The sequence below is a fragment of the Poecilia reticulata genome, chromosome 8, assembly GCF_904066995.2.
Source record: "Poecilia reticulata chromosome 8, P_reticulata-male-v2, whole genome shotgun sequence".
NCBI classification, from domain to species: Eukaryota; Metazoa; Chordata; class Actinopteri; order Cyprinodontiformes; family Poeciliidae; genus Poecilia; species Poecilia reticulata.
Genome location: NC_088837.1, coordinates 15,679,688 through 15,690,998, shown reverse-complemented (window position 1 = coordinate 15,690,998; position 11,311 = coordinate 15,679,688). Strand labels below are relative to the sequence as shown.

The following is an 11,311-nucleotide window of genomic DNA, read 5'->3' as shown; positions in this document are numbered from 1 at the left end:
GATGGATGCTTGACAAGTTTTACAGTGACAAAAGAGCAAAAACGTGTGGAATTGAAGGCAAGTGGTATTATCATATAGTAACTGGAGGAAACTGTTCTCTGCAGATGTCCAAAATATAATTATTACTACTTAACAGGAAGATTTAAGCCTTCGAAAATATAACTCATCATGTACAAAAAGAACACTAAAGAAATATTGAAAGTCATTCTTTTAAGAATACAATATACTTCTACTTATGTTTACATATCTTCATATAGCTAACTACATTGCTCCTACCCACAGAGAACATGTTTTGTGAAATACATTTTTACTAGAGAAATTTGCATCTCAGACATGACCCCTAACAGATATCTATTTCATGGTTTTAAATATAAAATACGCAGCATTCAGTCAACATTACACATGCGATTTCTACAACTTTTTGTGTAATCATGATTTGGAACAATCTAATTAGAAAACCAATGTAAAAAAAAAAAAGAATTCTGACGTATGTGAACCACATAATAGTGTAAATGGTAGAACCAGAAATTCAACTGTCTGGAAGAACATACAGCAAGAGAACGTCCAGCCATTTGTCTATGACCTAAAGCTCTAACATCCTTGGTTATCCAACAGAACAATGATGTGGACCCCACCTGCTCCTTTGGCTCTTGACACATTTTATTGGATAGGAATAAAAGCAAACATGGTTCTTTGGATAGGTTACTGACTTAAACTAATGTTTTCAAATCAGAAAACAAAAGATCCTGCTATGTTTACTTCAACCATGTGTTATCAAAGGTTTTGCTGAGCCTAAGTAGTGTAGATGGCGCGTGATGCTTGAAATAGAGTTCAAGCTTCACCCGTAACCCAGCTGCAAATTATACTTGGTGACTGGAAGGCTAGATGAATGCAAAGCCATTAATATAATATATCATGGAAGAATGATGTGGAGCGTGACCTGAAATGTTGGCTATAAATATTAATAACTCAATATTTATGTGTAATATACATATATATTTGCCATATATGCCACTAAATATTGTGAAAACAGGCATTAAACTTGAGGATTTTTTTCCCGGATATCCTACAAATGATTTTTGCCTAACCATTTCAGTTTTGGAAACATTAAATTACTATTTGTACAACTGGGAGTCTTGATTTACATATACATCAAATTTAATTCTGACACATACAAATGTCATTCGGAAAGGTTCTTGACAGAAATCTGGTGCGATTATATTCTACACTGGCCTGCCATAAGCTCTGCATCATTGAACTGAGAAAAGTAGCAACCCTTACTGGTTCATTACCACTTTAATATCTCCGATTCCCTGTGCAATTTCCTGTTCTTCGAAGACTCTTTAGTTGGATAGCTATAAACATATTCAATGCTCATTATAGTTTTATTGCAAGTTAACTGTATGTGTATTTATAACATGATGGGTAAATCCAATAGTTTTAACGCACTACTGTACTAAAATGAGTAAAAATGATGAATAGTAAAAAAAAAAAAAAAAAAAAAATCTCAGATAAACTGCTCTTTTGGACACATGATTTGCCTCGTGAGGCTTGATTTTCTGTGTTTGTCACTAGGGGGCAGCATTTTCCTACTACAAGGTCCATTGTTCCATTCTGATTCAAACTGCTTTCCTGGGCAATTAGTTATCACAAGGTGACGCTTAATTTCTGCTTTTACCTGAAATGAAAGAATTTAATCTTTCACACAAGTGCTTAATTCATGCATCGACACTGAAATAATCAATATCCAGCACATTAACACAGCATTTACATTTTAATAGCCAAATGTACAAAAACGGTCTGAGCTGGACATGCATGCAAAAATCTTTTGCCTCCAAAATCCCATGTGAAACCAGCACAAGATATCACATTGCAAAACACAGAAAAAAAAAATTATACAATTTTATATTATTAAAGTCAAGTGACAACTCAACTATTTAAATTCTTTTCAGCATTTATGCAAGAAAAATGATTGGTTACAAAACCTCAATATGCAGCAACCCTAAAGGTTGAGTCAGACATTTAACACTGATCTCGTTTGTCTTTTTTAATACAAAATCTGCATATTAAACTAATACAAAATTTGTTTTTCCATATTTTTATCAGTGACATTACTTGCCAAAAGAATGATCAGAATGTGCGCTTCTTTGTATAGAAAGTTTGAATAAATGTGTCACTTGCCCACTGAAAGTGTTTGTAAAAACAAAATGGTTCTCAAAGTGCATTTTTCTCTGTTCTGACAGATGGGCCGGGGGCTGTGGGGTTGCTATAAACTTGGAACGCCGTGAGAAAATGTCAAGTTTCCGAAGGCTGCATTAAACATTTCCATCCCACTTTAAATAAAGCAAAATTTATTCATTACAGATGTGAAGCACATGAGGATAAATACTATAAAATGGCAAACTAAACAGATTATTTCAGCTGGAGAATAAGTGGTTGATGAGGAAGTGCTTCAAAAAAGGTTGAAGTGGGGAAAGGTGCAGAGTTTTTCATAACATGCAACCTGAAGTAATTAATAGCTTTCCTCTTTCCAGAGCTCCCACACAACAATTAATAATAAAAAAAGTCTACAAGGATTTTTTTCTTTTTAATTTCTTTGTGTGTGTGTGTGTGTGCGTGTATGTATGTAAATGTGTGTTGGAACATTTAAATTGCAACAATCTTCAGATTGTTCCACAAAAGAGGAGTTATGGATCTTCAATGTCCAGGAAATCCTTTCTGGGTGGCACGCTGCCTCTGTACCAGGCGCACGAATCATCGTTCCTTTTGATGCAAGCAAAGTGCTTGGCTTGCTCCCCGTTCACCGTCTTCTCAATCACCCAGTCTGTCCAAAGGCACTCCGTCGGGCTGTTGATCATGCAGGGGATGGAGGTGCAGCGGATGATCTGAGGGTTTTAAAGGAGACTGAAGTGAGGAAAAGCTACTTTTAGATATAGTTTAAGTTTATCAGAACAAGGGAAAAGTTTTGTACCCTGCAGTCGCAGCCGGTCTCGTAGCGTTGAGTCAGGCTCTTCTTCTGCATGGCGCTTAGGGCCTCCCACTGCTCAATGAAGTCACACAAGGTGATGTGCATCGTCCCATCTGTCTCCAGTTTACCTACATTTAGGGAAATAACGTAGAAGAAGATATTCTAAATGTCAAAAAGGGACGTACAGATCCATTTTGAACAACGTTTCAAATGTCAAAACATATAATTGGGGCTAAGGCAAACATAATACCAGTGATGAGGTACTCCTTCTTTCCGACAGTGTCCAGAGTCACTCCACACACTGCTGAAGTTGGTGCAGTGTAGATGGCATCGATATCCTGAGTGGGACCTTTGAACATCTGAGGATTCAAACAGCGAAAAGCAGATTTACTATATTGATTATTTGTAGTCATAAAGAGAATCAAAACAGTTTGCCCTCATACCTTGATCTGTTTGACATCAAACCGGATACGTTTGATGGGATTCCCGTAGACATCGTTGCCGCTCTCAACTTCCTGCATTCCAACAACCTTTGCCCTAATAACTAAACAAACACACACACAAAGCAACCCAGATGAGCATATTTTATTTCAAAAAAGGACATACAATGACAATGCTTGGCTAAATGTGAACAGTATTTTTTTTTTTATTTCAACAACATATCTGAAGAACGTCATTGCCACCATTTCATTTGGCAAGGGAAGACAAAAAAGTCGGTTCAGATCAAAGATGCATTAAAGTGACTTGAAATCTGACTGAGGTGGAGCTGCAAAGAAGAATAGACCAAGTATATATATATATATATATTCAGAATCTATATATGCAAAAATGGTAGAGACATAGACCCAAAATGTTCTACAAGTACTTGGACTTGAAAGCCAATTTTAAAACCAATTCACACAAAAAAAGTTCTGGATACTTATAAGAATATGAAAAGCATCAAAGTTTGTTTGTAGAGTTTTGAGTAGCATAAACATTCAAGGGGCATAAACATTCACGTTTGCAAGGCACTGTATATCTGAGGGCTCACATGTGCCAACTGCTGAGAAGACAGAAGCACATGAGTGTTTCATCAGCTGCAGTCAAAGAGAGGAATGTGTGCTGCCTGCTTGTAGGTTCTCAGGCCTAGTTAGGAGGAAGCCAGTCAGCAGTCTTTGAAAAGCTGAACAAAATATCTTCCCTTTTGCCTGCCTGCAGGCCTCTTTCTATCGGCCGGCTTTGCCATCTGGATAGAGGTGCTGACGTGCAAATCAAGCACTTCTTTTTTATTTTTTTAATGCATGTTGCCTCAGCTCCTCCCTCGTGAGCTCAGAAAAAAAAAAAAAAAAAAAAAAAAGCAGCTCATATCCTCAGTGCAAAATATGGCACCAACTGGAACCAAATACCTCTGGATTACCTGCATAAAGTATTACTGTAAATTCCTAACACCACCGCAAAAGGAAAAGGCTTACAGTTTACATTTTTAAGAGGGGGAAACCAGCGGCAGAGTTAATGCTAACCAGATGTTCTTTCTCAAATTCCAGTTTGGTCTTTGCTTTCTCAAGGTGGCAGCTGCAGATTTCCGTGGATCAACACTTACCTACTGCTTTACCAAATAAGATCAACTATTTAAATTACGCCGTCTCTCATAACTGAGCCAACTTTTTTTTTATTCCAAGTTTGTTGAAAACTCTCTTTTTTTTTTTTCCTTTTTTAAGTCTGTTGCAGACTCGAGCCAAACAGCAATCATTAAACTTTTCATTGTTCCAAAACAGCTCTTAAGAATGTTTAATGACCTTATTTTATGTTTGCTCTGAGATGTCAGCTGTCTCTGTGCTTTTAGACTCCAACCAGAGCTTAGATCACTAAACTACTGAAGATTGGAGAAAACTTTGCTGCTGCTGAGCAACTATAAAGCAAATGAGAGTAGATCACTCAACCATCATCCTTACAGCAATAACATCCTTGTAAGTACAGAACAGAATTTATTACTCTGTAAGATTCGAGTTGACAAGAATGTTCAGATTTTAAATCGTCCACCGAAAGCAGTTGTTTTTAGCAGACACATTAACCGGACAACGAAAAAAGCATTGCTCACGTCACCCATGGTATATTAAAATATACCATGTTTATGAGGAGAAAAACTATTGTTTGAAGTTTTCCTCACCAGCTGTTCGCTCTGGAGCCCATGCTGAGGTGCTGAGAAACTCTTGGAAGTTTTCTGCCCCAGCAGCAGATTATTGATAATCCTCTTTTGCTCAAATGTGCAGAATTATTCAGATCACTGCTGGTAAAGTAAAGTAGGACGGATGCAAAACGCATCGGAAAACCATAATAGAAAAGGAAATTGGAGCACGAGACTAAGGGGAATAAAAACATGAAGCTGAAAATATGTGTGGGCTGCAACTTTTTATTTAATTCTGTCATAGTGGATTGAAAATTAGGCTGAGCTATATTATTCAATTAATCCCCTCCTCTTACCTCATATCTACTTTAAAGTAATCTGAAGTGTTTTTTTGAGGATCAAGGATTTATCATACTTAGAGATTTTATACATAAATCAGAACAAACTAATTAGTTTACCATAAAATAGATTACAAGTGGCAAAAAAAAACATTGTTTTTCTTTAGTCACACTGCATCTTGTTTCGTTAGGATTTAATCAAAGACACTGATTAATTTCCATGTCTAACAATAATTTTTCAAAAATATTAGAGATAATTTAAGACTTAGGATTTAATCAGAAATTTGACTCCTTTCTGTAGTGAAAAGAATGGTCTTCAATGCAATATTTTAGAACTGACTTTGTAGTATTTTGAGGTTAAAATTTGGGGTAGAAGAGGTAAAAAAAAACTAAAACAACTCCAAGTTTCCAAACACCTGGGCAGGTCAACCTCTGAGCTAAAGAAGATTGTGTTGACTAGATTCCATTAGATGCTCTCAGACTTCCAGCATGTAGCTGTTTTCCAACAAAGAAGTTGTCCTATTAAGGGGACTAGTGGTTTACTTGTTTTCCTCAAGTTGAACATTGATGCGTAAAGAAAAAAATAAACCAAAAATGTAACCAAAATCCAACTAGATGATCAGGCTTTTTTGTGATTTTTAAAGTTGAGTCTAATCATGAAGCTATTATATATCGCCGCAATGTTTTTCAGCCTTAATACCATTTGAAAAACATCATTCAGACTGAGGAGTTTTGGAAAATTGATTAGATAGGTGCAATTCAAATATATGGACAAACATCCAAACAAGAAGCTTTTGATTATATCAGCATTGCAAGTTCTTAAAATACCTACATCCTGAAGATTTTGGGATTTTTTTTGAGGAATAAGAGTTTCAATCGACATGAGTTAACGTCTTGGCAAAAGCGTTTTGAAAGCCTTGATGGAAATAAATGTGTAGAAAGTCAGATCAGTGGGTTTGTAGCCACTAGAAACAGAAATATAAAAACAACAACTTCAAATACACACTTTCCTACCAACCATTTAAAAATAACGTGAATTTAGCCAATATCATCATTCATTCATTTTCCTATCCCGGTTTGTTTTTCGTACCCAAAGGTTGGGTAGGGAGAATGTGGGAGGAAACCCACACAGGAACGGGAAGAACCTGCATGCATACAATGTCCGCTTATGTTCTGGAGTGACAGTGCAAACCATCACACCACCATGTTGCCCACAATAATCACCAAAAACTATAAAAATGTGTATTTCATCACTCCCATACCACATTGTGTTTTTCTTTTCCTCCTTTTGCTGCAGTTGATTTTATATCCTTTACTGGTACACAATTTATATACATCTCTCCTTGGATATGATAATTACTGAAAGAGGCTGACAAAGCCCCTTAGAAGGCTGTGGAGGTTTACAAAACTGGGAACTGAAGGAAGCATTGAATTTTCCCAGTTACTCAAACAATAAACACAACTTTTTGCAAAATGGTATCGCGGTTATGGGAGTGGGTTTTAGAAAAACCCAAAAAGGCGAAAAAAAGAACATGCATGTCATGTAATTGCACCTGTTTTCCTCTAAAAAGCCACAAAGGCTGAATGAAAGAAACATGAAAGAGACTCACAAACAACTCTTTCAGTTCTGTATGTGCATAAAAAAAGAAACTTTTTTTTGTTTTTATGACACAAAAATCCCTCTGCAAATTAAGTTAGTGTGTGTGTTTTTTTTGTTGTTTTTTTTTAAATCAACCCTTCTGATCAACATCAGGCTAAAATGTAATTTTATCAAGCTCATCAAATGCATCAAATGTCCAAGAGAGATAAACAAACACAACAGTAAGTGAAGGTAACAGAAAATGTTGTCAGGATTTTGACAGACTTTCTCTTCTGCTCTTCATAAAATAAACAGTTTTCCATGCCGACTCACAGTGACAACTGACCCTACTCTGCAGACCGATGCAAGTTTTTAACTTGTTAAAAAGCGAGTAAAAATAAATAAATCAATCATGCAGTGTCATGGGTCCAGCAAGGAAACATTTTCCACACATCAAAGTAAAGTCGTTTAGAGCTGGAAGAGTGAAAACTGAAAAGCCTTTTCAAGACTTGCCTTTTCGTAGGAAATGCAGCATGAGTCAAGTTGGGCAACCGTTCTGGTAATTTACAATTACCATAAAAGTAACAGGAATAAAGCATGATAATAAACTAACTCTGAACTGCCCTTTGCAGATGTTACCAAATGGTTGCATATGTTGTTTTTGAAGGCAAGTCTCTCAACAAGTTTCCTGAATAAATCCAGAGTCTTATTGCTCGCAGGACGCGCTGGAGAGGAAAAGAAAGAAAGAAAGGAAGTAAAGATTCCTGGTTTCAGTGTCAGCACTGTTTGCACAGCTTGAATAGCTGTGTGTTTATCTGGGAAGCAAAGTTTAGGCTCAGTTCTGCTTTCATGGTCTCAAATGATTCACCCTCCTTGTACAAAAGGGAGATGATGGTTTCTTTTTGCTGTTGTTTAATGAAATAAAGAAGTGCAGAAGTGCATAATGAGGACACCATCTGGCTCCTGAACATTCTTCTGCCTCAGGCGAAAAGCCAGGACATGGATTTTCATTTAATCTGTAATGTTTTTGAGACATCCTCCGATATGACAGGATAAACAGACATGACGGGGTTCTAGCTAAGCATTTAGTTTGCTGTAATTGAGTAAGGATGACACACTCCAATAAGAAAATGGTAACTGCTTCTAACAAGGACTGTATCAGTGGATTGTGCCTCTCATTGCCGTCACTTCACTGCAGTAGTTCATCTTATAGTGAAATTGTGATGAAATGTTTTCATTTCTCAATTTTTTAGGATCCTTTACGCAGGAGGTTGAGCAATTGGCGTTGTAGAATGTTCTGCACTGCCGACATTCTGACCTTCCCTACATCTTGGCAAATTAAGAAATTTGAGGTTTAGCAAATCTGCATACCAAGCTCGTTCTATACGGATACATTACTCTCAACATTTCATCTTCACATAAAAGTTCTACAGCTCACAAAGCAGACCATGAATCAAATTAAAGCACTAAGAAAATTCATAACCCTTCTGTTTAGTGAGTTCGACCTCCCAGACTATTGAAGTTTAGATTTTTTTTTTTTCTTTTTTAGGGTCTATCCATGGTGCTGAAGCTGCAGCCGAGGTGTCGGCGTCACTGTCGTGTCAGGACCTGACCTCAGAGACTCTGATTCAATGAATCAGTCAGGAAGTTCAGGTGACTATCAGCATCTTGGCTTAGTCAAACCCAGACACTGTCTGGGTTTAAAAAATAAATAAATGCCTTACAGAGACAGTTTTGTTGGTTTACAGCCACAAGCGTCAATTGATTTTTTGAGACCAAACAAAATAGGGTACAACAGTGAAATGAAGGGAAAATGATACATGGTTTTCAAAGTTTTTGACAATTCCTCTTTGGAAAACTGCTCAGACTCAATCATACTGAATATGGACAGACTGCAAACATTATTTGTCAAGTTTTACTACAGATTAATACTTGAATTTATATCCGTAGTTTGGCAGATGCATCATAGGAGACACGAAAATGCTATTACGTAAATCATTTCCTGTAGCGGTGGTTTTATGAGTAGAATTGTTTTTCATAATTTAAATATTTTCTTTCATAAATTGTCTACATTTAGCTTCACCCATCTTTTCAGCCAATTACTAAAGAAAAACATGCAAACAAAATAATGCTGCCATCACCTTGTGTGTCAGTAGCGTCTTCAACATGATGTTCCAGTGTTAGTGTTTCACTACACAGCCTTTTGTACATTGCTCAAAATGTTCAATTTTGGTCTCATCCGACGACAGTAACCTTCGTCATTCAAAGGCCAGCATGTTCCGACAGTAGCCTTTGTAAGTCTCACCACAGAACAAACAGTTTATAACTTTAATGCCGTGGTTTTTAATCTGGTCCTCAGCATCTGCTGTCCTGTATTTTTGAGGTTTCTCTGTTCCAGCACACCAGATTCCTACACGGCCTAAAGAAACTGCAGACGGGGAGCTTTCTTTCAACAATGTCTCTCTTCTCACGACTTTTCCAAAGGTCAGTTTTGTGGAGTGCAAGGGTTAGAGTTGACCGGTTCACAGGCACTTACACACGAGTGACCATCAGCTTCACGGACACGTGACTGGCTCAATTTAGGGGGATAAGTGCAAGATTTTTATTGGTAAAAACTTTTTTGCAAACATGGAATCATTTACATTGTGTTTCACCATGATGTGCTACTTTGTGTAGCTCTGCCACATAAAAGTCTATTAAAAGATATGGCTGCAAAGAGACAAAATGAGGAAAACTTTCAGGGGTACGAACACAGGAAACTGTAAAAACAGCATTCAGAGCAGATTTAAAATGATCGTACTGCAAGTAAAAGCCAACGACATAAGATTTAAAATGAGTTTCTTTTACCTACTCACAATGATTAAACATGACTAACTCATTTCAGGAAGAGAGAGGGGGCGAGGGCTGACTTAAAGTCAACAGGTAGCTAGGTTGATACCTGTAATTAGAGGTGTTGGGTTTTTCCCACTGTAAACCTTATCCAGCAATGGCAAAACAACCATTTCACACACTGGAACATTTCACGGAATGATGCAACCACGTGAGGAAGTAAAATCGTCTCCACGCCACAGTCTGAAACATTCATGCCCTGTTCCCCAGTTATCAAACTGCTCCAAATAAAAGACAAAAAGAAAGAAGCAAAACCAGCCTTTCGTTGGCAGTAAATTCTTCAGGACAAAAAAAAAAAGGGTTTCTTTAATCTCCATAGCTGAGGAATCTCATGGCTAAGGAAAATTCACTAAATGAGTAAGGAGGGAGAGAGGGGAAAGAGGGTGGGCTCAGAAACCCTAATTCAAATAACAGCACAAGCTGGTCCCTGTTAGCTCAAGGTACTTCTTAAAAGGAAAAAAAAAGAGCAGTGTTTTGTAAAAGGCAAAATGTTTACTTCACCTTTGGAAAATGAAAGAAAAAAAATAAATAGCCAACAAGGAATCTTTCATATGTTGTCAAATCTCTACGTTTGCACAGAATATCAATGGGAAATACAACAATATGTCAACGTTTTCAGACTTCAGAGATGATGAGTGTGCCATATAAACACAATTAAGACAGAGGAAAAAAAAACTTTCCAGGAGATTGGCGGTATTTCTTTAAACTTCACTTCATAGCAAATGGTTTGAAAATAAATGAAAAAGGAGAGAGTGCAGAAACCGCAAGTGCAAGATTCAGGAACATCAACAGATGATTAGCTGGTTAAAAGGGGAGGGACATGGAAAGAAAACTTAATCCTCCCACTTTTTTTTAAAACTTTTTTTTAGCGTAAATAGAAAGTAAAGATTCTTTCGAGAGACAGTGGGCGACTTACGTGCAACATAAACAAATGCATCTTTCGCTTAATAGTTTTATTAAATGGTAGCCGTAAAGTGAACTCACCGACGTCTGAGTTGCAGAATGCCTGTTGAGGATGCGCAGGGGAGCAGCTGCAGGCTTCTGCCATTTCTTCAACGCGCCACAGAAACAGGATCGCCAGAGCGACCAAACAGCTGTTCATTGTGCAGCTCATCTTTAAAAACTTTCAACTTACAAAGTGGGGGTTTAGAAGAAGGAGGTTGCGCAGTGGAGAGTACCCAAAAGCCTATAAGAAAGAAGAAGTGAAATGATCCCCTGCTGTAGAACAGACGGTGCAAACTGACTGTCAAAAAGTAACGAGGCGGCCAGTGGAGGCGAGTAGAGGGTCTTTCCCGTTGCAAAGCCGATCACACTTGATCCCTGTCTGTTTTCCACAAGAAGAAAGGCGAGTTTTATTTGCAGGCATCAGGCTCCGCCTCTTCTTCAGGGCGGCGAGCTGAGAGGTCAGGGCCTCCCAGTTTTTCACATGTGAG

The 11,311-nt window shown here is 37.6% G+C and overlaps 1 protein-coding gene across 1 annotated transcript; it reads right to left on the bottom strand.

Annotated features, from left to right (window-relative positions):
- Positions 1-1,755: 1,755 nt before the first annotated feature.
- Positions 1,756-11,269, bottom strand: timp2b (TIMP metallopeptidase inhibitor 2b). The gene is made up of 5 exons (XM_081610059.1): positions 10,863-11,269; positions 3,412-3,512; positions 3,219-3,327; positions 2,972-3,096; positions 1,756-2,885 (listed from the first exon to the last, which is right to left on the bottom strand). The coding sequence occupies exons 1-5, from the start codon at positions 10,990-10,992 to the stop codon at positions 2,688-2,690; spliced, it is 663 nt and encodes a 220-aa protein (XP_081466185.1). The 5' UTR covers positions 10,993-11,269; the 3' UTR covers positions 1,756-2,687.
- Positions 11,270-11,311: the final 42 nt, after the last annotated feature.

Coding starts and splice junctions, on each gene's coding strand:
- timp2b (XM_081610059.1), bottom strand. CDS start 10,992: ATGAGCTGCACAATGAACAGCTGTTTGGTCGCTCTGGCGATCCTGTTT. Junction 3,328..3,411: donor TTGATGTCAAACAGATCAAG/GTATGAGGGCAA, acceptor TTGAATCCTCAG/ATGTTCAAAGGTCCCACTCA. Junction 2,886..2,971: donor AGACCGGCTGCGACTGCAGG/GTACAAAACTTT, acceptor TAAAACCCTCAG/ATCATCCGCTGCACCTCCAT.